The following is a 27836-nucleotide window of genomic DNA, read 5'->3' as shown; positions in this document are numbered from 1 at the left end:
TGCAGGTGTTCACGGACAACACCACCGCCATGTGGTATTGCAACAAACAGGGCGGGGTGGGGTCGTGGACCCTTTGTCAGGAGGCTCTGCGCCTCTGGACGTGGCTGGAACACCAGGGCGTCACCCTAGTGGTTCAACATCTGGCGGGCTCTCTGAACGCCAGAGCAGACGAACTTAGCCGCCGGTGCATGATGGATCACGAATGGCGTCTGAACTCCGAAGTGGCGCAAGGTCTCTTTCAGCAGTGGGGAGAGCCTTGGTTAGACCTATTCGCCACCGAAGAGAACGCGCAATGTCAGTAGTTCTGCGTGTTGGAATTTCCAAGGCGGCACTCGCTCGGCGACGCTTTTCGTCACGAGTGGAGTTGCGGTCTGTTGTACGCCTTTCCGCCTATACCACTTCTGCCCAGAGTGCTGAAGAAGATCAGGCGCGACCGGGCCCAAGTAATCTTGGTGGCTCCGGATTGGGCACGAAGGTACTGGTATCCCGAGCTACTCAGTATGCTGACCGATCCTCTGATACGTCTGCCCCTTCGGGCGGATCTTCTGTTGCAGCAGCAGGGGACGGTCCTCCACCCGAACCTGTCCAGCCTCCACCTCCATGCGTGGAGATTGAGCGGCGGCAGTTGATGCCATTTGACTTGCCTCCTGAAGTCTGTGATATCATTCTGGCAGCCAGGCGTCCCTCCACAAAGACGGTATATGCCTGCCGGTGGAACAAATTTGTGGCATGGTGCACAGCAAAGGCTGTGGATCCCCTTTCCGCCCCTCTTAATGAGGTTCTTCTCTTTATTCTTTCTTTGGCCCGGCAGGGCTCTGCCCTGGGCACTCTGAAAGGTTATCTTGCTGCCATCTCTGCCTTCTTGCGGCTTCCTGATCAGCCTTCTCTTTTCAAGTCCCCTGTAGTTACACGCTTTCTAAAAGGCATTACTCACACGTTCCCTCCTGTCCCTTTTGTAATGCCTCAGTGGGACTTGAATCTTGTCTTGACATTCCTGATGTGCGCTCCCTTTGAGCCTCTTCACAATTGTCCTCTTTGTCTTCTGACTCTTAAGACTGCTTTTCTGGTAGCCATCACCTCGGCTAGACGGGTGAGTGAGCTCCAGGCTTTATCTTCAAAGCCTCCTTTTCTGTCTGTTCATCCGGACAAGGTTGTCCTTCGGCCTCGTCCCTCCTTTCTTCCGAAAGTGGTGACTCCATTTCATCTTGGGCAGTCTGTCACCTTGCCCACCTTCTTTCCGCCTCCGCATCCTTCCAAAGAGGAAGAGAGACTCCACCGTCTGGACCCAAAACGTGCGCTCTCCTTTTATTTGGACCGCACAAAGCAGTTCCGGGTGGACGACCAACTTTTCGTTGGATACGTGGGTGCTAAGAAGGGGAAAGCTGTGCACAAACGGACCATCTCTCGGTGGGTCATTTTGTGCATCAAAATTTGTTACTCCTTGGCAAAAAAGGACCCTCCTGTTGGGCTGCGCGCCCATTCTACTCGGGCCACGGCGGCTACTACTGCTTTGGGACGGGGTGTCCCTTTGCAGGACATCTGTCAGGCGGCAACGTGGGCTTCGCTACACACGTTTGCCAGGCATTATTGCCTTGACAGCCAAGTCCGGAGGGATGGCTTCTTTGGCCGTTCTGTCCTCCAGGACTTTCTGGTGTGATCTTGGTTCGCAGACCCACCACCGGGGATGGTATTGCTTGGGTATCTATTCTAAGGTGAGGAATCTAACTAACGTGTTTCTTTCAGATGAACAAGTTACTTACCTTCGGTAACGATGTATCTGTAAGAAACATTAGTTAGTTAGATTCCTCACCGACCCACCCATCCTTCCCGTTCTGCGAACTGACATCTAGGGTTAAGGTTATCCTTTTCAGGCCCCTAGAATTTATTTTTGGCACCTGTGTCGGTCTTTGCATGGCTCTGCGTTCCTGGCGCGGAAAGCTATGTACAAGAACTGATGTCAGCGCGCGAGGGCGGCGTCTAAGTACTCCGACGACGTCATTCCGGCGCACGACGCCGACGACGGACGCGGAGCCGCAGACGACGCCTAGCGATGCGCAAGGGGTATTGCTGACGAAAAATCTTCCGGATCCAGTCTGACGCCTGGGGATATTCTAAGGTGAGGAATCTAACTAACTAATGTTTCTTACAGATACATCGTTACCGAAGGTAAGTAACTTGTTCTTCAGGCTTTGATTCCGATCTTTCGGCCTTTATCCCGGGTTTCGGTCAGGTTGGTGCTGCGGCTTCTGGGTCTTATGGCCTACTGTATCCTGCTGGTACATCATGCCAGGTGGCGGATGCAGGCTCTGCAGTGGGACCTGAAGTTTCAGTGGGCCCAGCATCGGGGCAACCTGTCCGACCATGTCTTGAACTCAGAGGGCACTGCAAGACAGTTGCAATGGTGGCTCCCGGACCGCGATTGGGTCAGTGGCAGATCCCTCTCCCCAACCAGAGCACACAGTAGTGATGGATGCGTCCCTCCTGGGATGGGGGGGCCACATGGGAGAGGCGGAGATCAGAGGCCTCTTGTCTCCGGCGGAGTCCCGGCTCCATATCAACCTATTGGAGCTGTGGGCGATCAGGCTTACACTGAAGGCATTCCTTTCCTCTGTTCGGGGAAGTGTAGTGCAGGTGTTCACGGACAACACCACCGCCATGTGGTATTGCAACAAACAGGGCGGGGTGGGGTCGTGGACCCTTTGTCAGGAAGCTCTGCGCCTCTGGACATGGCTGGAACATCAGGGCATCACCCTGGTGGTTCAACACCTGGCGGGCTCTCTAAACGCCAGGGCGGAAGAACTCAGCCGCCGGTGCATGATGGATCACGAATCGCATCTGAACTCGGATGTGGCGCAAGGCCTCTTTCGGCAGTGGGGAGAGCCTTGGTTAGATCTATTCGCCACCGAAGAGAAAGCGCAATGTCAGCAGTTCTGTGCGTTGGAATTTCCAAGGCGGCACTCGCTCGGAGACGCTTTTCATCACGAGTGAGGTTGCGGTCTGTTGTACGCCTTTCCGCCTATACCACTTCTGCCCAGAGTGATGATGAAGATCAGGCACGACCGGGCTCCGGATTGGGCACGAAAATACTGGTATCCAGAGCTACTCAGTCTATCGATCGATTCCCCGATTCGACTGCCTCTTCGGGAGGACCTTCTGTGGCAGCAACAGGGGATGGTCCTCCACCCGAACCTGTCTAGCCTCCACCTCCATGCGTGGAGATTGAGCGGCGGCAGATGATGCCATTTGACTTGCCTCCTGAAGTCTGTAATGTTATTCTGGCAGCCAGGTGTCCCTCCACAAAATCGGTATACGCCTGGAGGTGGATCAAATTTGTGGCATGGTGCACAGCAAAGGCTGTAGATCCCCTTTTCGCCCCTCCAGGCTCTCTCTTCTAAGCCTCCTTTCCTTTCATGTCCATCCGGACAAAGTTGTTCTCAAGACTCGTCCTTCCTTTCTCCCTAAGGTGGTAACTGCCTTTCACATTGGCCAGTCTGTTACACTGCCCTCCTTCTTTCCGCCTCCGCATCCCTCGAAAGAGGAAGAGAGGCTCCACCGTCTGGACCCAAAACGGGCGCTGTCCTTCTATCTGGACCGCACCAAACGGTTCCGGGTGGACGACACACTTTGTTGGCTACGTGGGCGCTAAGAAGGGGCGGGCGGTGCACAAGCGAACCATCGCTCGGTGGGTCGTTTTGTTTATCAAGGCCTGTTATTCCTTAGCTAAAAAGGAACCTCCTGTGGGCCTGAGGGCCCATTCCACTCGGGCCACAGCGGCGACCACTGCCCTGGTTCGGGGAGTATCTTACAGGACATTTGTCAGGCAGCAACGTGGGCCTCGCTGCACACGTTTGCCAAACATTGTTTCCTGGACAGCCAAGTCCGGAGAGACGGCTTCTTTGGCCGTTCCGTTCTCCAGAACTTCCTGGTGTGATCTTGGTTTGCAGACCCTCCACCGGGGTTGGTATTGCTGGGGTATCTATTCTAAGGTAAGGAATCTAACTAACGTGTTTCTTTCAGATGAACAAGTTACTTACCTTCGGTAGCGATATATCTGTAAGAAACATTAGTTAGTTAGATTCCTCCCCGCCCCACCCATCCTCCCCGTTCTGCGAACCGATATCTAGGGTTAAGGTCATCCCTTTCAGGACCCTAGATTCTTGGCACCAGTGTCGGTCTCTTGCATGCCTCTGCGTTCCTGGAGTGGAAAGCTATGTACAAGAACTGACGTCAGCGCGTGAGGGCGGCGTCTAAGTACTCCGACGACGTCATCCAGGCGATCACGACGCCGACGACAGACGCGGAGCCGCAGACGACGCCTACCAACACGCAAGGGTATTGCTGACGACAAATCTTTCCGGATCCAGCCTGACGCCTGGGGATATTCTAAGGTGAGGAATCTAACTAACTAATGTTTCTTACAGATATACCATTACCGAAGGTAAGTAACTTGTTCTTCAGGCACACAGCCACCTTGTCGGAAGGAAGAGTTGACTTTTTCTGCCAGGGTGGCAGGTGATAACTTTGGACAAGTGGGTGCTGCAAATTGTTAATGTTTCATGAAACCCCACTGCATAGTCCACCATCCTCAGAACAACTGACAGAGAACCATTTATCTATTTTACAGCAAAAAGTGCCAGCTCTTTTGGGCAAAAGAGCTCTAGAAATGGTCCTGGCACCATAACTCGGTTGTGGCTGTTATTCCTACTGCTACTTGGTGGTAATAAATAAAGGGGTCCTCCATCCCCATATGAGACGGCCATCCTCTCAATCGCTTCTGGCAATAAGACCTCTCCATGGCTTCCTTCAAAAAGAGATGTTCAAGATTCTCACTCAGGCCCAGGTTTTTACTGCCTTTGACTGTGGAGACTAGATGGTAGTGCTGGATCAGCAGTATGCCTATTTCCACATTCACACCCTGTAGGCCCTCAGGTGTTACCTGTGGTTACTGTTAGGCCATGAGCATTTTCAGTTTGCTGTGCTCCCTTTTGGCCTTACCAGCACCCCTTGGGTGTTCACAAAAGTGATGTTGGTGGTTACTGCACATCTATGGAGGTCAGGTTTCTCCGTCTTTCCCTACCTCGATGAATGGCTGGCTGTTGAAGGCAGTCATCACCCACCTCCAGACTACTCAGACCCTTCTAAAATACTTGGGGTTCACTATCAATATGCCAAAATCACACCTGGCTCCTTTGTGGGTGCTCTCGCTCATTGGAATCATTGTTTATACAGGGCAGTTTTGAGTCTACACACCAGAGTGGGGAGTTCAGGACATTCGGTCTTTGATCCTGATGTTTCACTTTCATTCTCTGCCAGGATCTCAGACAGGATGACTCGGAGGTTGCTGGGCCTAATAGCCTTCTGCATCATGCTTATGAAGCATGTCAGATGGCAAGTACATCACCAGGGGAATCTTTCGGATTTGGTCCACATTTCAGAGGAGACTGCAGAAGATCTGCAGAGTTGCAGGAACCCTCCCCTTACCTCACCCAGAGCTCACAATGGTTACTGGTTTGCTTCTGGGTTGTAGAGGCCATCTGGGAGAGGTGGAAATCAGAGCATCTGGTCTTCGGCGGAGGTCTGGCTCCATATCAACCTTCTGGAGCTGAGAGCCATCCACTTGGTGTTGAAAGCTTCCCTGCCCTCCATCAAAGGGAATCTTGTGCAGGTGCTCACAAACATCACCACCACCATGTGGTACTGCAACAGCCAGGGTGGGGTGGAGTTGTAGACCCATTTCCAGCTCTGGGCCTCTAGAGGTGGCTAGATCGCCAAGCCATTTTTCTGGTGACACATCACCTGGCTGGTTCCTTGAACAGCAGAGCAGACAAGCTAAGCTGTCTATGCCTTGCAGATCATGAATGGCAATTGCATACACAGATGTTTTCATGTATGGGGAGAATTGTCACTTGATCTTTTTGCCACCGCCAAGAATGTGCAATGTGGCGGTTTGGAGTTTTCAAGGAGTCTCTCGCTCTGAGACATGTTCTGCATTGAGTGGCCCTCAGAACTCCTGTATGCCTTCCCCCTGATATCTCTCATGACGCAGGTACTGAATAATAGGACTGACTGACTGTACCCAAGTCATGCTTGTGGCGTGGAGAGTATGGTATCCCAAACTCCTGGGCATGAGCATTGAGCATCCATTCTCAATCAGGCTGCCTCTTCATGGGGATATCCTGTTGCAGCAGTGGGGCAGAGTTCCACATCGAAACCTGCACAATCTACACCTGCATATTTGGATATTGAGCGGCGATAGTCGACTGTTTTCGACCTTCCTCCACAAGTTGATACTGTCATCTTGGCAGACAGAAGTCTCTCAACCAAATCTCCATACGCCCAGCATTGGGATACCTTGTGCCCTGATGCCCTTCTAAGCAGATCAATCCACTATGGGCCAAACAGGCTGAGATGTATTAATCTAGGTTATCCCTGGTCCAGGAAAGTCTTGCCTTGGGCACTGTTAAAGGGTACTTGTTGGCTCTTTTGGCTTTTTTACAGTTACTGGACCAGTCCTCATTATTCAAATCACAAATTTGTGTTTTCTGAAATGGTTGCAACATGTTTCCCCCTTTTGCTCTGATCAGAGCTTGTCAGAAAGACATAGCTTTGCCCAGACACAAGGTAGGATACAATACCACTGTCACACTATATTAGCTCATCTCAAATGTCTGTTTAGCACACATTTAAAGTGAGCAGTTTGAGTGTTGGCTGTGTTGTAGAGTGCTGAAGGAACTGCTCTTCACCTAAAAACCTGGGAACTACCTACGCCTCCCTACTTCCTATTTTACATCATTTATGTGGTGCTCTGAGCCTGAAAGGGTATTGTTTTGAAATGCAATAGATTATCCCTTGTATCTGGGCTAAAATGTCTCTCTGATGAGCTCTGAGAGCGAAACACATGTGTCAGAGACTGCTTGTATTCATTCCAGGATCGCTCGGAAGGTATTTTACTAATCCAAAGCTGTAATACTGCGACTGGAGTGGTAAAAGGCTTTTGTCATTTTTATCAGCTCGATGTGGATGGCACTAGCCAATCCTAAGCTTAAAAACTTTGCTACATAAATTCCAAAAGACTTTGCCACTTTGCTAGCTCGATGTAGATGGACCTATGCTAATCGTATGCTTAAAACTCTGCTAGTAAAATAAGATATTTGATGTGAGCGGTGTTAGAGTGTCAGTGGTGGGATCTGCACGTCGTTTTCCCATTCCCAGATGAGTGATCCCTCATCTTCCATGCGCCCTCAGAGCAATAGGGGACATTTAATTTCAAGGTTCTTATTCTCAGGTTGGAGATAATGAGTTACCAGCCTAATCAAGGTTATATCTTTAGCACCCAAACTCCTGGTAGTTTCTCCGCTGGACCTTTTGCCTGCTAAAGAATGTGAAATGTAAGTGGGAGTGGGAAGGAGATAGAATGAAGAGTCAGCTGCCTGAATCAGTGCAGAAAACAGATTCCTACTTTTATTACCCATTTCTCAGATTCTTAAAGGATATCTCTTGCAACTTCCTTTCCATAAGCCCACTTTTCTAGAACAGATAAACATCTGCACAGGATAGATCCTAAGAGGGCTTTCAAGCTTTTGTTTACAAAGTATACACTCATGGAAGCACTGAAAGAAACACACTCACAAGCAACACCTCATGTGTGTTAGTCAGTGTTCATTTAGGGGAAACATTAAGCCCTTGTAATATTAAAAGCCTCTTCTGCCGGAATAAAAACCAAAAGGTCTACATCCCTTCTGGGTGTTTCTGTAAGTATTGCCCAGCGGCCCCATGGCCATCAGTTCGGAAAGTCACCAAACAGAACTCTGTACCCACAAGGTGAGGAATGAGTCATAAATTGGGCGTGCAGCTTTTTCAAATTTCCTAATATGTAACTGAGGGGCATATCAACAAGGGCTTTATCTCTGCTTTTTTGGCTTTAAAAGCCAAAAAAGCAGAGATAAAACTAGCGCCCTATCAACAACAGGGTGCTAACACGCAAATTTGCATGTTAGCACCCTTTTACACTACGCTTCCCCTTGCATCTCTAATGAGATGCAAAGGGGGCGTTCCAGAGTAAAATAATAGGAGAAATGTCGCTAAGTGACATTTCTCCTATTATCAAGAATGTCGCTAACTCTGTTAGAGACAAAAAAAGCAGCGCTAACCGCGGTTAACGCTGCTTTTTTACATCTGCTAATTTTCAGACTTAGCCATGATATCCTATGGAAGGAGGATATCATGGCTAAGTTTGCCTGTCCCTATCAACAAGGTAACGTGTGATTATCGCTGGGTTTCCAGCGATAATCTCACGTTAGCCTGTTAGCGTGTAGATTTTTATCGCTATTGAGATAAGCGTTGCTAATAGCACGCTATCTCAGCGATAAAAATTCACGCTAGCCGGCGATAATTATCCTCACGCTAAGAGCGCTGAGCGATAATTATCGCCGGTTGTTGTTGATATGCCCCTAAGTACCTAAGCCTGCCACCTATATGCTGCTGCTTTTTTAGTGGCTCAAGATGGGGGATTTTCAGGAAGAGGTAGCGGTTAGAACAACTTATCTTTAGTTATGTTCTTTTTTATGGATACCAATCTTTCTTCATGCTTCTAATAATCCTCCCTCTTCTAATATTCTTTATTTCTTTTCTTTTTCAGTCTGTATTTTTGTGTTGTGATTATTTTATTCCAATGGATACTTCTAACCGCGCATTCCTCACCATAGAATATCCCCCTGGCTGGCATTTATATGCTTCTCTTCTGGATCATATCCGGGGTGGTGTGGAGCCAACGCAGAGTCGCACAACACCACCTTGTGGCTTGCAGGAGTACTTCTATGAACAAATCTCTGGATCTAGTCTGGCGCTTGGAAGATATTTTTAGTTGAGGATCTGCGGTTAGATAGAGTGTTACCAAAGTCTATCTATCTGTCCATCATCTAGGAATAGAAGAAACTGCTGGTTGCCACTTTGCAGACTTATGACTTGTGCTAAAACAGCATCACCTGTGCTGATAAAAATGGAGGGATTCGTGGGGTGATTGATGTGTGGAACGTAAGACGACCCACTCGTATACCTACTTGAAGCCTGCCCAGGTTTATTCAGCAAACAAGTAGAGTGTGATATCGCTATACAAACCACTGCTATTGATCCCTCATCAGATAGGGCGCATCTACGGCTAACCCCCACCTAATTTGCATAAAGTTGTATAGGTTTTCTAAAGTCATACATTCTTCGGGTGAGAATACATATGACAGAAACTCCCATAGCAGGTGCACAGCTTTCTCATGAGAATCATGAAGGACGTCGAAAGAAGAAATGTAAACTTCCAGATGATGAGCTATTTTTTTGTGAACCTCACTTAATAGAGCCAAGACTAAGGTGAGGCTAAATACTTCAGAGATTGGAAAGCAGTGCAGTTCATAAACAACGTGAGCAAATGAAATGGCAGTAAATGAATGCATGCATCAGAAAGAATGTTACAGAACAAGCCCAACAGGTTCTTCTTTGCTTACCTGCTAGCGTAGACCTTTTTTTCGGCTGTTTTTCTTTCAGTGCTTGACATAATGGTTGTCCATTTGTCGGTGATTGGCCTAATACTAATTCCTGTTTCATGAAGGGCCAAGATAAAAAAGTAATAAATAAGATTATATTGGTCATTGATTGCTGATATGGCCAAAGCGGTTGATATCTGCATCGTTGCATGCAACTCCAAAATCTGCAATGGCTCTGTTTTTCCAATCCTCAACTGGAAAGTACTGATATCCCTGATCGCATCAAAACCACATCGAGTTTGTCAAACGTCTCCGGGAAATGTTTCTTGAGCTTTCCTAATGATATAACTTGTAAAACAATCAAGTGAGAGGTTATCCATGAGAGATCACTAGTTTTTTTTTCTATGTCGTCTCCAAGACTGGTTCGAAAATGGGTAGGTTTCCTGGGGAAATGTGTATATTACAGGTGTTTATGTCACCTTCAAACAGGTGTGATCTTGCTATTGTTTTCTAATGTTTATGAATATTAACGAAGATCTCCTGGCGAAGAAAAAAACATTCCATACCTGTGGCACCAGTTCTCCATCTGTGTGCATTCATTTATTGTGTAAACAACCCACGCGCCACTCTACAGCTTCCTTCACTAGCTCTTCAAAAGTAACAGAGAAATTAATTGTCACAGCTTTAAAGTAAGAGCACTTTGTTTTTTTGAGATGGAATATCTGTGAAGACCGTTTTGGTTTTTCATTTTAAAAGTAGAAAGTAAAAAGGATTTTAACATTTCTACACCTTAATATAGGTTTAGAAAGTTTGGTAAGCTTTTAAATGTATTTTGTTAAAGGATTAAAAATAAATATATAGACATTGTTGTGTTGTGAGAGGTACTGCTTTGGTATCTGTTCACAAGGCGAGGAATCTACAGTTAGAAGTATCCATCAGAAGAACAAATTACTTACCTTCGGTATCATTTTATTTTGCAAATACTCTATTTATTTGCAGTTTCCTCACCATTACTGCCTCCTTCCTATTCTGTGGAATGGTCTCTCTTCTCAGTCTTAAAAAGAGCCACATTTAGAGATCTGCACACTGTCAAATCTTATTAGCCAGTGGCTCTGTGCCCAACAGATCGGGCAGAGTTCAGAAAGAAACTGCTAGTGGGTGGGTGATTATACGTGGCTCTGGCGTCACGTCTGGGTTGGAATGCAGTCAATGTGGTCCCACGCGATGCCATCTACTGGTGTGCGAGGGAAATGCTTAAAAGAAAAATTTCAATATCCAATATGGCGTTTGAAGGTATTCACAAGGTGAGGAATCTGTGGTTAGATAGAGTACCCACCAAAAAGAATGTTATCAAAGGTAAGTAACTTGTTTGTCGCATCCACTCTGGAGATAGGTTTGTGCTGCATTATTCATTCAAATTGGAAGAAGTATCAATAGGAAGAATAGGTTGCTTACCTTCTGTAATACTTTTCCTGGTGAATACTTTATCACCTCACCGAATTCTTATCATCAAACCCCCACCGAATTCTGAAGCAGCAAAGTTGTAGAAAATGTTACATGTATGTTGGTGGGTGCCCTCATACTAATAGTTAGATCGCCCACTTTCAGATAAGGCAGATAACTTTAAGATTTTCAATACACTGCTATTATTATTATTTCTAGATTTCAGTTCTTGATTTTTCTTCTTATCTCTGAAGAGCCCGGAAAAAGAAACGCAAACTGATATGAGGGCACGTTGTGATGCTATATATGGGTCATTCTTGCATCTGTGGGAGACACAGGTCTACGACTGGGGCTATTACTTAGAAAAAGTTTCAGGATCCAGTCTGCCACTGAGTGATTGATGCTCTATCTAAAATTAAATTCCTCATCTTTGAATGTACTCAAATAGTTTTACTGAGGGTAAGAAACCTATTCCACTCTAATGCAATGTGATTTTTTTATCTGATGTTTGTATTGCAAATGCTTCTGCCAGAACAATATAGTGATAATGCTATTACCTAAAACAATTAAGTAGTTTTAATTTGCTCTACCCATAGGGTGTCTCATGGAGCACTATAAGGTACATGATTGGAGAAGTGCAATATGGCGGCAGGGTTACAGATGATTATGATAAACGTCTCCTCAATTGCTTTGCCAGGGTAAGGAAATCCTAACCAACATGTTTTACATAACTTTTTGTGAATCTCTTTTGAATACTGAGTATCTTTTTACACATTCCAGTCAATTTGAAAACTTAACTTAAAAATGTCTCAACTTTAGACAACGGTGAACAACTGTGAGAGCTCTAGCACACAATAACAGTAAGATTTGCAAACAGCTACTGGGCACTGAAGGTTGGCTCACTTTGAAAATTGTTGGTCCCAAATATCTGCGTCAAATTGAACTGAAGAAATAACCTTTCAGTTTTTTAGGCCAGGTCACATAACCTTTCATTTTCCAATGTAGTTAGTGTCTTCATTCACTAAATATTCAATGCTGTAGACTTCACAGTAGATTCTCACTCATGAGTCCAGACTGAGCATGTATTTAGAAGGTACAGGGTGGACAAATCAAAGTTTATACAGATTTCATAATCATAAACCATGGACAACAGACTAAACAAATCCTACATGCTCATACATTAAAGCTCTTGCTCAACTACACTGTGCAGAGAGTATCAACAGGCTGGTTACGCCAGTCCTACAAATCCAATCTCAGAAACCTGTAGTGATGCTATCAACCTTTTTATCACTTTAGCTTATCAAATGTCTCAAATCAAATCATGAAGAAACAGCCACAGTTCATCCTGGTATCAAAACCCCAAAATCAGCCAAAAGAAACGAAAAGTAGCCATAAGTTTCAGACCCAAATTAAATTATCACTGAAATTTCAGATGTAAGTATAATTAATGCAAGTAAGTACAATTAATGCATGGAAAGTACGGGACCCACATCTGGGTATACCCGTCCCACTCGGGGTGACAAATGCAAAAACAACAAATGATGGTCAGAATGTAGAACAATGTCATACATTCACCCCAGTACAGAGATCTGGGCCTAAATCCATTGTTTTTTTGCTCACCATGCCATTCCAGTTTGAACCCAGCCATATGCCAATCAGTCTTGACGCTGTGCCCAATTGGAACATTCCAGGTGGAACTGCCAGGCCAGGTCCTCCCTGGACTGGAAACAAGCATCCTAGGACCAGTTTTGGGGTTTTACTCTTCATCAGCCACGGTAGCTTGACTCCAGTGGCATGGAGAGCACGGGACCACGTCTGGGCATACCCGTCCCACTTGGGGTGACAAATGCAAAATCAGCACTTGATGGACAGAATGTAGAACAATGTCATACATTCCTCCTAGTTCAGAGATCTGGGACTAAATCCATCGTTTTTTTGCTCACCATGCCATTCCAGTTTGAACCCAGCCGTATCCAAATCAGTCTTGACCCTGTGCCCAATGGGAACAGTCAAGCCCGAACAGCCAGGCCAGGTCCTCCCAAGACTGGAAACAAGCATCCTAGGACTGATATCAGGGGTTCACCCTTCATCAGCCAGGATAACTTGACTCCAGTGGCATGGAGAGCACGGGACCCATGTCTGGGCATACCCGTCCCACTCGGGGTGACAAATGCAAAAACAACAATTGATAGACAGAATGTAGAACAATGTCATACATTCACCCCAGTACAGAGATCTGGGCCTAAATCCATCATTTTTTTGCTCACCAGGCCATTCCAGTATGAACCCAGCTATATGCAAAACAGTCTTGACCCTGTGCCCAATGGGAACAGTCCAACCCGAACTGCCAGGCCAGGTCCTCCCTGGACTGGATACAAGCATCCTAGGACCGGTTTCAGCACTCCGTCCATCATCTTCTTGTGTTTGCTTTGTTTGCCCTAAGTTGGCAGGGTATGCCCAGACGAGCGTCCCTTGCCCACTTTGCCACTGGATTGAAGCTAGCCTGGCTGATGAAGGGTGTAACCCAGAAATCGGTCCCAGCATGCTTGTGTCTGGTTCAGGGAAGACCTGGCTTGGCAGTTCGGGCTCGACTGTTCCCATGAGGCACAGGCTCAAGACTGATTTGCATATAGCTGGGACTGAACTGAGGTGGCGAAGTGAGCTAAAGAATGATGATGGATTCAACCCAGATCTATGACTGGGGTGGGTGTCTGAAAAGTTTCAGTGCTCTGTCCATCATCTCTTTGTGTTTGAGTCATTTTGTCCAAACCATCAGCTTGCCAGCATCTGAAATATAGACATTTCCCCATGAAATACACATTTTCTTTTTATAAATAAATATAATTATCCAAAAGTTACATTTTTCATGACAAACATTGTTCTCTAGATTTGGATCTTTCATAGATACAAATGCTTGAATCATTACCTGTCGTCGTAGTGGGAGTCCCATGGTACAATAGTAAAGCAGTATAGAATATTAGCATAGCCATTAATGACAATGAAGCATTCACTTAAATAATGTATCCACATTATTTAAAAGGAACCAAACTTCAGCCAAACAGCCGACAGCACTCTCTAGAATACTCCCCACAGAGGCTGATTCTCTCAGATTTTCAACCGCATGTTTGAAGGGAGTCTCCATTTTGAGAATTGTTCCCTTCAAACTACCTACTACAATGTCAGAAGCATTTAAAAAAAAGGGGCTTTTCAGGCCCTGTGACACCTGTGGGAAGAAAATACTTTATTCTGAAGACCCACACAAGGACTGTATCTACTGCCTCCACCCTACCCACAAGGTAAAAGAACTGCAAGATCGGTTGCACCTTTTCCACCAAGACTCTGAAAGATAGAGGGAGAGACTTCTCTTATGGCTACTGTTAGATTTGGGAGTCTCTGGTTGGCACAGGTAGGTACTTGTGACAAGCAGGGACCCTCTCCTCTAGTCAGGGTAAGGGGGTACACTCCTAAAATAACCCCTGCTCACCCTCTAGGTAGCTTGGCGCGAGCAGACAAGGCTTTCCTCAGAGCGTTATAGGTTAAGCATTTGTGACCATATACAGTAACTCAGTGACAACACCACAAATGGACACCACACGATTTATATCAAAAATAGTGATCTTTTATATAAGGACTTAGCACAAGACCAAATAACGACAAAAAGGACATACACAGTTCAAGAATATGATTTCAGTAAGAGTTCTTAGGTTAGCGACAAAATCATTCACCTTAGCGTCAGTTTTAACCCACAGTACCTGGGGATGCGACAAAAGTTCTTAGCGGCGCTCCGGCGTTGAAAATCAAGGCGTAGCTTATCCGGTAGAAATTTCCTCGCTAAGGCACGATGCGACAGAATTCGGCCCGCTAACGAGCAGGGCGACAATTTCACCAGCGGTTATCTTGGTTGGGGCTGCGCCGATTTTCGCAGCGATCCAATTCCTCACGCTAACGAGCGGTGCGATGATTTTGGCTGTTCTGCGACGATTCCACACAGCAGCAGCAGGCTCTGCGACGAAGTTCGCAGCGATAGAATTCTTCCCGCTAACAGGCGAAGCGGGGATCTTGGCTGGATGTGCGGCGATGTCCGCAGTAATCAAATTCGGCCCGCTAACGAGCGGGGTGACGATTTTTCCAGCGCTGATCTGGCTCAGCGGCAGCAGGCTCTGCGACGATGTTCGCAGCGATCTAATTCTGCCCGCTAACAGGAGGAGTGGGGATCGGGGCTGGTAGCGATCAATTTCGGCCCGCTAACGAGCGGGGCGACGATTTTCCCAGCGCTGATCGGGCTCAGCGGCAGCAGGCTCTGCGACGATTTCCTCAGCGATAAAATTTGGCACGCTAACGAGCAGTGCGACTGAAATTTTCTCGCTAAGCCGGCTGTGCGTGAAAAAGTGGAGATCTTTGGTTTCTTTCTTCTTGGCCAGCTTCCCAACAGCAGGCACAACTTCCAGAGGCCCCACAACTGGTTCCAGCACTCTAGGAAGGCAGAACTCACACAGCAGAGTTCAGGGGGAAGCTATGGGTGAAGTCCTTTTGTTCCTGGGACTTCTTAACAGGAGGCCAGCTCTACTCAGGCCCTTGGAGATCTTTTTAAGCACAAGTAGAAATAAAGTCTTTTGTAATCTTTCTCCTCTCCTTCAGCAGCAAGGCAACCACTGCAGGCCAATCCCCCAGGTCAGGGACAGTACTCCTCCTTACAGCTTTCCCAGTTCCTTCTCCTCAGGCAGAGGTTCTTCTTGTCAAGCAGGATCTAATTTCTTGGGAGCAGGGTCACAATACTTATACCCCTAATTCCTTTTTTCCTCTGGGGTAGAGGGGCCTTTGCCCAGCCAGAACCAGTTCCTGAGCACTTTGTTGACATGTCTCTGACTTTCCATTCAGGGTGCACGGCAGAGACATCAGCCTCTCCACAGGAGGTGGAGCCAGCATTGTGGTGGCAGAGCACAGCTCTATCCAGAGTCCAGGTGCACTCCTCCCACCCATCTGGATGTCAATCTCTCTATTCACCACCAGGCTACCTAGCCCTGCTCTCTGGAATTCCCCAGCCCTGTCACTCACAGAAACCAGACAGCAGATACACATCATAGCAGAGGCGGGCTGAAATGGTTAGGCAAGCAAATACCAGCTTTCTAAAAGTGGTATTTGCAAACACAGAATATTAAAATAAACTTTACTGAAAGATGTATTTTATTATTCTGAGTTCAGGCATACTAAACTCGAATTTCTACCATGTTCCCTGGGTCTGTTAGGATCATAGAATGTAACAATTCTAACAGCCCATTCTGGCCTATGAGAACAGGTAGCCTTGCAATAGTGAGAAACGAAAATGGCTGTAATTCACTATTAGGACATGCCACACACATCAGGGATTGTCCTACCTTATGCTTACAATGCACCCTGCCCTTGGGCCTACCATAGGGGTGACTCAAATGAAGTAAAGGGAAGGTTTAGGGACTGGCAAGTGGGTGCACTTGCCCAGTCAGCCTGACAGTACCAGACTGCACGCAGGTTCTGCAATGGCAGACCTTAGACACATTTTACAAGGCTGCTTCTGTGGGTGGCACAACCAGTGCTGCAAGCCCACTAGCAGCATTTGGATTTACAAGCCCTGGGCACTCCTGGTGCACTTTACTGGGGTCTGACAGTAAACCAAATAAGCCAATCATGGAATCCAACCAACATATACATTTTATACAGGGAGCTCTTGCACTGTGGCACTGGTTGGCAGTGGCACAGTGCTCTGAGCAGCTACCACCAGCAAAACACATGAGGCACAGCAACAAAAAGTGGAAGGGAGACTCACGCCAAGGTGACAGGTCTAACACGTGTCCCCTCCAGCTGAAATGTGGGGAGAACTACCCTACCCCAGGGAGTTCCTCATCACTAAGGCAGAAAAATCTGGACAGACCGTCAGCATTGGCGTGATCTGTACCAGGGCGATGTTCCACCGTGAAATCCATACCCTGTAGAGAAATGGACCACCTCAACAGCTTTGGATTCTCACCCCTCATCTGCATCAACCATCTGAGGGGCCTGTGGTCTGTCTGAACCCGGAAGTGAGTCCCAAACAGGTAGGGTCTTAGTGCCCAGACCACAGCAAATGCCTCACGCTCAATTGCACTCCACCTCTGTTCCCGTGGAAGTAACCTCCTACTGATGAAGGCTACAGGTTGGTCAAAGCCCTCCTCAGTAATCTGCGAGAGAACAGCCCCTACACCATGCTCTGAAGCGTCTGTTTGCACAATGAACTCTTTGGAGAAGTTGGGTGCCAGGAGCACGGGCGCCGTGCACATTGCAGTTTTCAGGGCCTCAAAAGCTTTCTGACAGGTGTCAGTCCAAATCACTTTCCTGGGCTGCTTCTTGGAAGTCAGCTCTGCCAAGGGTGCAACAATGTTGCCATACCCCTTGACAAACCTCCTGTAGTACCCTGTAAGTCCTAAAAAGGTTCTCACCTCTGTCTGGGTTTTGGGGGGTTCCCAAGCCAGGATGGTTTCAATCTTGAGTTGAAGGGGCGCCACCTGGCCGCTCCCAACTTGGTGTCCCAAGTACACCACCGAACCCTGCCCGATCTGGCACTTGCTTGCCTTGATCGTGAGGCCTGCCTTTTGCAGTGCCAACAACACTTCCCAGAGGTGGCGCAGATGTTCTTCCCAAGTGACACTGAACACTGCGATGTCATCCAGGTAGGCGGCACTGAACTCATCCAGCCCAACCAACACCTGGTTGACCAACCTCTGAAAGGTGGCAGGGGCATTCTTCATCCCAAATGGCATAACCCGGAACTGGAAATGCCCATCTGGTGTGGAGAATGCTGACCTCTCTTTGGCCCCATCAGTCAAGGTGATCTGCCAGTACCCAGACGTCAAGTCAAACGTGCTGAGGTACCGAGCAGCCCCTAACCGATCAATGAGCTCATCAGCTCTGGGGATGGGGTGCGCGTCAGTCTTCGTGACTGAATTGAGTCCTCTGCAGTCCACACAGAACCGGAGTTCGGGTGTGGCACCCAGCGCTGCAGCCTTTGGGACCAAGACCGCTGGGCTGGCCCAAGAACTGCTGGAGGACTCAACCACCCCAAGTGCAAGCATCTTTGAGACCTCCTCTTTGATGCAAGCCCTGACCCTGTCAGTTACTCTGTAAGCCTTGTGCCTCACAGGTAAGCTGTCTCCTGTATCCACATCATGGACGCACCAATCCGTGAAACTAGGAACCAGGGAGAACAGATCAGAAAACTGCCCCAGAAACTGGCGACAGTCATTCTGTTGCTCAGGGGTGAGGGTGGGAGAGAGGTTAACTCCATCCACTGGCCCATCTTGCTCTGTGGCTGCCAGGAGGTCAGGAAGAGGCTCAGTCTCCTCCTCCGTTCCAGCATCTGTTGCCAAGAGCATGCCCACTTCAGACCTCTCCAAGTGGGGCTTAAGACGGTTGACATGTAGGACCCTCAAGGGGTTCCTGGGAGACCGCAAGTCCACCAAATAGGTAACAGGACTCTTGCGCTCCACAACCTCAAAGGGGCCGGTCCACTTATCCTGGAGCGCACAAGGCTTCACTGGGGCCAAGACCCACACCTTCTGTCCAGGCTGAAGCTCTACCAGAGTGGCATTCTGGTCGTACCACCGCTTCATCTCCTCCTGGCTGGCTTCCAGATTTGCCTCAGCAAGTTGCCTGAAGCGCCTAGTCTGGTTCCTGAAGGCCAGCATGTAGCTATATGTTGTTCTTTAAACTTTATTTCGGCTGATATAGCCTTAAAAGCAAAGATACAGAAAAAAATACAAATCAAGCACATATATATACATAACCATAATCTAACAGTAATTAAATTAGACCATATCGCGGGGCGAATAAATCTTCAAATTAAGATCATGATTGAGCTATACCGCAATTAAGAGCATAAATATAATTATTTAAATAGTTAAAAGCCAGATACTAAAATCATTTTAAAACTGAGAGGATCAGTGCATCAGTAATTTTGTACAGATTAGGAATAGGGCGACAGGACACAGCTTTACATTACAATTTATAACCAGACCGTTTCCTAATAAGGTGCACACTAAATAAAAATCTACTTGTACCAAACACCACAAGTTGCGAAGTATTGGACTTAATTATACGCTCTGCCTCTTTATATGATCTAACCCCCATGTTCTTACATAAAGGTTTGATCCAGCGATCTCTCGGTTTTTTGTAGGCCGGACAGAAGAAGAGTAGATGGACGTCATCTTCTTTTGCCCCTAGAGAGCAGAGAGTGCACAAATCAGTGCCATTTCCCCCCCCCCCCCATCTACATGTAAATGCAGAAGTCTGTAAGACCCCATATCTAAATTGCAAATATAGTGTTTTTGCTAGAGGTGGGCCTATCTCATCCATAAATTGTTAAAAAAACGGTATATCTTTTGTGTTCAAAAATTTCTGGGTCAGTGTGCCAATCGTTGAACTATGTATTAGTTCACGATTGACATAAGACCAGAAAGATTCCTTTACAAACCTTTTAGAAGAAGAGGTCATATTTTGGGGAACATCCCATAAATGGGAAAGCCCTAACCTCTCAAACCACACAGTGATATGCTTTAGCCATGGTATTTTATTATGGCCATTAATCTGGATTATTTCAATTAGTCCACTCTTGTAGTCACCCAGCTCCAGGGTTGTCCATAACCTAACCCAATACAACAATGGTCTTAGTATAGCTTGATAATCAGTCCTTTTAAGATTAATATCAAGGAACACTGGTACTAAGGGGGTTCTAGTGGGAATTTTGAGCAGCCTACGTACAAAATGGTTTTCTGCCTTTTCAAAATTATTTTTACAGCAGCATCCCCAAAGCTCAGCTCCATAAAGTGCTGCTGATTGGGCCTTCGCCTTAAATACCTCAAGTGCTGGTGTAATGGCTTTGGAATGGCTTGCGTCGTGCACTTTTAGAATAGGCATTGAATTTTGTTTAAAGGATAGGTTACTTTTTTCCAGCTGCCCTTTCCATGTAAGGTTATTATCCAACGTTAATCCTAAATAGTTAAAACTCCCCACATGTTCCAGTTTTTGGTTATCTAAAGACAAATTTTTCCTAAAGGACTTTTGGGGGTTTATAGACATATATTTGGTTTTGGATGGGTTTATTTCTAGCCCCTTCCTCACACAATAACTTTGGAAGGAATCCACCAATTTTTGTAAACCCCTCGGAGTCTGTGAAATAAGAATGGTGTCATCTGCAAAGAGTAAAGACGTAATCGCCTCACCACCTAGCTTCGGGGAATCATGGTCACGATCCCTTAGATAGCTAGGGATGTCGTTAACATATAGCGAGAAAAGTGTGGGTGCTAACACACATCCTTGTCGCACACCACGATCCACAGGTATTGCCCTTGAGATTTCTCCACTCTTCCCCCTTCTAATTCTAGCGTAATTCCCTGTATGAAGTTTGATAAGTTCTTTGAGAAGCTCGCCTGGGACCGCCATATTCCTAAGTGTAATCCACAACAGGTTGCGCGGGATGAGGTCGAAGGCGGCTCTCAAGTCAACAAACGCTACATACAGGCTACCCTTCCTTATATTAATATGCTTCCAACAGATACACATAAACCTAAACACCTGGTCAACCGTACTGGTTTTTGACCTAAATCCTGCTTGGTATTTGGATAGTATCTTCATCTCCTCAATCCAAATTAAAAGCCTATTTAAAATCTGTCTTGCAAAAATCTTTTGTAAAAGATCAATTGAACTTATTGGGCGGTAATTACTCGGATCATAGCGATCACCTTTTTTGAAGATTGTTATGATTTCCGCCCCTTTCCATGATTCGGGGATCGGTGTTCCTGCCACAATCAAATTGCTCAGGAAATTTATATATGGCCCCCACACTTCCACATCGTGCTTCAGTAAGTCGCCAGGGATTTTATCAGGGCCTGGAGCTTTACCCATTTTGACGGCCTGTAGTGCCTGAATTGTTTCTTCTAAACTAAATCGTAAGGGAGCAATACTTAATTCTAAATTAATCTCTTGATCCCCTGGGATCAATCCCTCCTTATCATTAGAGTAATGCTTAGAAAAGTGGTCGCACCAAGTATTTTCATCCAAATAAGTGTCCTTTGGCGATCTACCTTTTTTGTTTCCCTTTGAGATTAGATTCCAGAATGTACTCTGGTCTCTTAACTTGGCCGCACTTAGGAGATCGTCCCATAAGGTTACATCCCAAGCTTTTTTCGCTTGTGCCAGGATTTTGTTGTATGCCTGTCTACCATTTTTTTATGTTCAGTTGATTCTTGGATTTTACTGCCTGAATCAAATTAGACTTTGCTAATCGACAATCTTTGTTATACCATGGGTTCATTAGCTCATGGTGGTTCCCTTTTAGATTTCCATCTTTTTTGTATAATTTACTCAGAAGGGGAGTGAGCGCATCTACCAGTTTATTGTGTAGATCTAGAACACCCTTTGTACCCAATAGGGGCTTCTGGGATGCTTCTACAGTCTCGGAGAATGTATTGTAAATATTTATCAATGACTTTTCTTTTTCCAAGATATATGGCCATCTTAGGGCACGCCTGTTGTTTGTTGTCTGTGGCTCCTCAACAGTGTTGTATAATATAACTTCTCCAACTGGTCTGGAGGTAAAAGGCTCTGAGTCTAGCCATAGTTGGAGTGGGAGATGGTCGCTCTCTGATCTAGAGTCTATCTTAAAGTCAATTATTAGATACCATAGGCTCATTGAGGCCAATACAAAATCTATGTGTGACCTACAGTTGCCTTTCGCAAAAGTTGGCACCGGTGGTCTATCAGATCGAAAACGACCATTACATGCCCTTAAATCATGAGACACGGTCAGCTGTAAAATCTGTGTGGCAGCTATGGTACTTTTAACTAACCCCGTGGGCTCTAAAGGCATGATGTCGTTAGCAACATCTTGCTCATCAAATAAAGTTTCCAGACCCAAAACTGGTTCGTACTTACAGTTAAAATCCCCGCCGACCACTACCTGTACAGTTAGGCCCAATGTGTCTAAAAAGGAGTCCAAGAGTTCTACCACCTTAGATTCCTTATTTAAGGGATACGGTCTATTATAGATATTTATTAAATACATATCTTCTTTCCCTTTTGTAACAATTTTTAAACCTAATAGATCAGATGAGGGAATAGACAATTGGGTAACAATTATTTCCAGGGTAGCTTTAACCCATATGACCAGCCCACCTGATGCTCTTCCTCTTGCTGACGGGATTGCGTCAGAGCTAAAAGATTTATTCCCCAGTCTATGAGGAATTTCTACCATCCAAGTCTCCTGTAGAAAAATAATATCATAGTCCTCAATATATGAGCACCATACCGCATCCTTTAAGTTTCTAGCTAACCCAGCTATGTTCCAGGATATCAATCTTATACTTGAGTTATCCTCTGCACTTAATAGGGGAGTATCTAATAGTATATCGTCCACAGATATAGTTGAAATATTTACTTCTTCCACCTGAAGAACGTCTATATTATTTCCCTTTATCTTTGCCTCTGAGCCCTTGCTGTACCTACAGATGGCCTCGCACACCCTGGCTGCCTCTCCCACCTTGACTGCCTCTCCCACCTTTGCTGTCTCTCCCAATTTAATTTTGTAAAGTCCATCACTATATAGCAGCTCATCTGGCACCACAGCTTTAGGAGTCAGTTCCAGTAAGGGAATGGAATCAAATTCTATATTCCTCAAGGTTATCCCCCGTACCTGGGTATCTAAGGATGTCACTGCAGTGGATTTTACAACCTGTGGAAGTCAATCATTATGATCCAATGTGCTCAGTGCCAAATATCTATTTTCAGTGGGAATCTGAAAAAATGGGCTTCTACTGATACTTTGGAACCTATTTCTAATAGTAGTAGTTTGGGGTGTTCTATCTAAATGGCAATAAAAATATCCCAACGAATGCACAGTCACATCGTTCTCCCCCAAGACCAAAGAAGCTGCTCTGAGTAAGACAGTCGCTACATGTTGTGGGTGTCTAAAATGTATTATCACACAATCCCCCACACATCTTTTCCTTGTATTGCCAATCCAGGAAACCCGTCTAGTAGACAATATTTGTTCAGAAAAATTTGTAGGGAATCCACAGTTTTTGTTCAGCCACGCAACTGTTTTTCGTTTAAGTGAGTCATGTGATTCCTCACGAAAATTAGTTGCTATGGGGTCTAGGGGAGGAACATTTGAGAGAACAATAACATAAGGTTCACAATCTGGTGGGAGGTTAGTATGACGTGTTGTTCCCACTGGGACAATAGGCCTCACGACTATAGGTGGTTTTTTTTTTATCTTAGTATTACTATCATCCTTTCGAGGTAACTCCTTGGGCTTGGATTTGGGTTTAGGTGATTTTACCCCCCCTGATGCAGTCATCTGGGCAGATTGGCCAGATTGGTCCAATATCTCTGATTGTTTTATACTCTGTACCTCGTTGATTTTAGTTAAAAGGTCACCCAACCTAGATATTTCAGCAGTTAAAAAGTCAATTTTTTCCACTAAGGGTTTGACAGTAAGATTTAATTTTGCTTCAAACATCTTAGCTATATGATCCAAAAAAACTGAATTCGTATCATCAGTATTGAACTGAGTCCCCTTATTATTCTTGGTGCTTCTCTGTCCTAATTCCAACAATGGCTTATGGTAAACACTCCCATGCTTAGTCTGAATTTTTCTACATTTTCTTACTACTCTCTTGACAGGGGAGTTTGGTAATACAGTCTCTCCAGGATCAGCTAATGACTCCGGGCCCGATTCACAGAACAAACTTAAGACTAAATCCTAAACTTAGTACCATTCTGGTATTCACAGAATGCACTTAGTACTTCTGGTATTCACAGAATGAACTTACTACTTTTGCTATTCACAGAATGAACTTAGTACTTTTGCTATTCACAGAATGGATTTACGACTCCTAAACTTACGTCCGCACTCGGGCCGGAAATTCCGGCCCGGAGGCGGAGCTTCCGGCCCGGAGGCGGAGCTTCCGGCCCGGAGGCGGGGCTTCCGGGCCGGAGGCGGAGCTTCCGGCCCGGAGGTGGGGATTCCGGCCGATTTAGCTATGGCTGAAATCTCCACCTCCGGGCCGGAAGCTCCGCCTCCGGCCCGGAAGCTCCGCCTCCGGGCCGGAAGCCCCGCCTCCAGGCCGGAAGCTCCGCCTCCGGGCCGGAATTTCCGGCCCGAGTGCGGACGTAAGTTTAGGAGTCGTAAATCCATTCTGTGAATAGCAAAAGTACTAAGTTCATTCTGTGAATAGCAAAAGTAGTAAGTTCATTCTGTGAATACCAGAAGTACTAAGTGCATTCTGTGAATACCAGAATGGTACTAAGTTTAGGATTTAGTCTTAAGTTTGTTCTGTGAATCGGGCCCTCCTGGTCTAATACCTTTTGGGCTGGGACTGTGGGTACTAAGATCTCCATTATTGGGGGTTCAATACTAGGGGATTCAACCATAATAGGACTACTGCTATCATCTGGGGATTGGAGCAGGGTTTCTGGGGAAGTGTCTTTACCCAGTGATTTCCTTCTATCGTTATTAATCTTGCTCACCATTTTAACCAGGTGGTTATCCATGGTTGTCTTATTTTTAGCCATAATTGGCAAATGGAATATATTATAGATAGCCCTCGAGGGTGGACTGAGGCACCTATGAAAGTTAACTAACACGAATAATTATACTGTCTCTAGACAGAAGAGGTACACAGCAATACACAGGCTTTACCTACCTAAATAAAAATCTAGAATAAAGGTCAAGCAATAATCACAATGATTAGAAATTTATACAACATACGTACTGCAATATTAAGTAATGCCTGAAAGGTCAGGGATTATATCAATAGTCAATTAAAAAGGGGACTTGCCGCACAATTTGTCCCTTCAAATCTTAGGGGGGTGTGCCGGCCCGACCTCAACCGGCCACACAACGGCCCGCCCTTTGTCCGGTCTTCGTCCGGCGCCGCCCGCGCGCATCCCGCGACGCGGAGGGAGCCTCTCCTTTTTCTGCGCCTCCGGGCGCGAAGGTAGGCGGAAGTCAGGTAGTGGTGGCGCTAAGCACGCTGGGAGCTGTAGTCTCCCCCAACTGCGGCCGGTGAATTCCGTCGGCGGCAGGGGAGACCAACAGCGTAGGCGACCCAGGTACAACTGCCAAAGCTCAGGTAGGTGCAGGCTCCCCGTCTCCACTCGCAAATGCCCCCGCTCCACCGAGGGAGCCTCTCCTTTTTCTGCGCCTCCGGGCGCGAAGGTAGGCGGAAGTCAGGTGGTGGTGGCGCTAAGCACGCTGGGAGCTGAAGTCTCCCCCAACTGCGGCCGGTGAACTCCGTCGGCGGCAGGGGAGACCAACAGCGTAGGCGACCCAGGTACAACTGCCAAAGCCCAGGTAGGTGCAGGCTCCCCGTCTCCACTCGCAAATGCCCCCCAGCTATATACATTCTGGGGAGGTTTCCTGGGAGATTGCTCCCAGCCTTCTTTGACCAGACTTAGAAGTCCTCTCACTGGGTGGCCATGTAGTAGCTCAAAGGGGCTGAACCCTAGAGACTTCTGTGGCGCCTCGCGGTAAGCAAAGAGATGGCATGGTAAGAGGACGTCCCACTTACGCCTCATGGGTTCTTCCAGACCCATTATCATGCCTTTGAGGGTACGGTTGAATCTCTCAACCAACCTATTTCCTTGGGGGTGGTAAGGTGTGGTAAAGTTGTAGGTTACACCACACTCTTGCCAAAGGGATTTCATATACTTGGATATGAAATTGGTACCCCGGTCAGACACCACCTCTAGAGGGAATCCCACTCAGGAGAAAATTCCCATCAGTGCACGTCCCACCACGGGGGCCGTCACTGTCCTCAGAGAGATGGCTTCCGGGTACCGGGTGGCATGGTCCACCAGGACCAGGATAAACCTGTTGCCCATGGCTGTCCTGGGGTCCAGGGGCCCCACAATGTCAATCCCCACTCGCTGGAATGGGGTACTGACCACAGGGAATGGCTGGAGAGGAGCCTTCTGCTTCCTCCCAATCTTTCCACTTGCCTGGCAAGTCTGACAGGTCCTACAATGAACATCTGAGCTCTTGCGCATTTGGGGCCAATAAAAGTGGGTGACAAGCCTTTCAAAGGTCTTGTCCTGCCCCAAATGTCCTGCCAATGGCACATCGTGAGCCAGCCCCAGTAGGAAGGCTCTGAATCTCTGGGGTACCACCAGCGCACGGGCTGACCCAGGCTCAGCAACCTTAGGCTCTGAATCTAGGAGGTCATTCTCCCAGTAAATGAAATGTGTTCCAGACTGACCACCGTTGGCCTGGTCTGCAGCGAGAGAAGGACACTCTTTCTGCCCTCTACAGAATTCTTCCCTGGAGGGGCCTCCTTCCTGCTGCCAATGGGTCAGCTCAGGCAGGTCCCCCAGTTCAGCTATCTGTTCCCCTGTAGGCTCCAGGGCATCCCCCTCAAGGCCTGCTTCCTCCTGGACCGTGGGAACGACAGGCACCAGTTTCCCGTGCCCCTGCCTCTTCTCTCTAAGGCGAGTCCCTGGGCCTCCCTCTCAGGCTCCAGGACCTCTTGAGCACCCCTACTGGCTGCCATTGACCGGGTGGTCACGCACGCCCAGTCAGGCAGGCCCACCATCCTCAGGTGAACACTCTTCTCCACCTTTTCCCAAGGTGAGCTCTCCAAATCGTTCCCCAACCAACAGTCAACAGGCATGTGGGTTCTCACAGCTACTTGAAGAGTACCAGAGACCCCACCCACTCAAAGGGAACCTGAGACATTGGACACTGACTCTCAGTGTTGTCGGCGTTCACGACTCGGCAGAATGCATGTGGGACAACCTGCTCTTGAGACACCAGATGACACTTGACAGCTGTCACACTGGCTCCTGTATCTCTAAGAGCCCCCACCCTTTTGCCATTGATGGTCACCCACTGCCCATATTTCTTAGTGTCATTGGGCAGGTGGTTTTCAGAGACCACCTCACGGTCTCCTAAAGAGACAAGGGACATTTCTACAGACCCACACCCACCTTGGACTTCCCTCTCCTCCTCCAAGGCTACACTAGCCATCTGTCGGGGTGGAGCACCAGTGGGTGTTGGTTTACCAAACAAGGGACACTTTAGATCAGAGGCAAAATGACCCAGGCTATTACACTTGTAACACCTTGGGGGCCCCTTTTGAACAGAGGACCTGTCGGGGCCCCGGTCGGCTTCGGGGGTGGGGGAGGCTGAGAACCTTTCCCTTGGGGATTACTTTGGGGCCTTCTTGGGAACTCCCTCTGTTTACCCCTGTCCCCCCCACTCTTCTACTGGGGACCCTGCCCACCTTTGGCGGAGTCTCCCATGGGACCCTTGTGGACCCTGGTAATGACCCAGCGGTCCGCCTCCTCAGCAAGCTTCCTAGGGTTAGTCAGCCTACTATCAATCAGGTGCTGGCGTAGCTCAGAAAAACAGTTACTGGACAAGTGCTCCCATGCAATTAAATCAAGAAGCCCTTGAAAATCATCAACTTTGCTACCCTTCACCCAACCATCCAATGCTCTGCAAAAAAAAAGTTACATACTCAACATACGTACTTCCAGCAATCTTTGTGCAACCCCTGAACCTTTGCCTATACAGCTCAGGAGCTAACCCATATCTGGTCATCAAAGCATCCTTCATGTGTGGATAAGAATTATGAACATCTGAGGGTAAATCTAGCAGTGTGTCCCACCCCTCACTCAGGAACCGCCCCCACAACCCCGCTCCCCAATCTTTCTCAGGGACCCGGTGGGAAGACATGGCTACCTCATAGGCCTTGAACCACTGCCCTATGTCATCATTCTTAAAAAATTATTTCACCACCTCCTTTGGTATGTACACTCTTGATTCTACCTGCACTGGCGGTCTGCTGCCACCAGAGGGAGTAAGCTCTAAACTCTTAGCCTTTAGATCCAATTCCCTCAACTTCATTTCATGCT

General features: G+C 47.1%; 1 protein-coding gene across 1 annotated transcript in view; it reads left to right on the top strand.

Annotated features, from left to right (window-relative positions):
- Positions 1-27836, top strand: part of DNAH8 (dynein axonemal heavy chain 8) — a 13985216-nt gene that overhangs the window by 13064520 nt on the left and 892860 nt on the right. The window contains exon 87 of the mRNA XM_085610239.1: positions 11513-11614. Coding sequence (XP_085466365.1) covers positions 11513-11614 — 102 coding nt within the window. The remainder of the gene's footprint in view (positions 1-11512; positions 11615-27836) is intronic.

The sequence above is a fragment of the Triturus cristatus genome, chromosome 6 (genome assembly GCF_964204655.1).
Source record: "Triturus cristatus chromosome 6, aTriCri1.1, whole genome shotgun sequence".
NCBI classification, from domain to species: domain Eukaryota; kingdom Metazoa; phylum Chordata; class Amphibia; order Caudata; family Salamandridae; genus Triturus; species Triturus cristatus.
The sequence above is the reverse complement of the archived record's forward strand: the minus strand, read 5'-3'. Positions and strand labels throughout refer to the sequence as shown.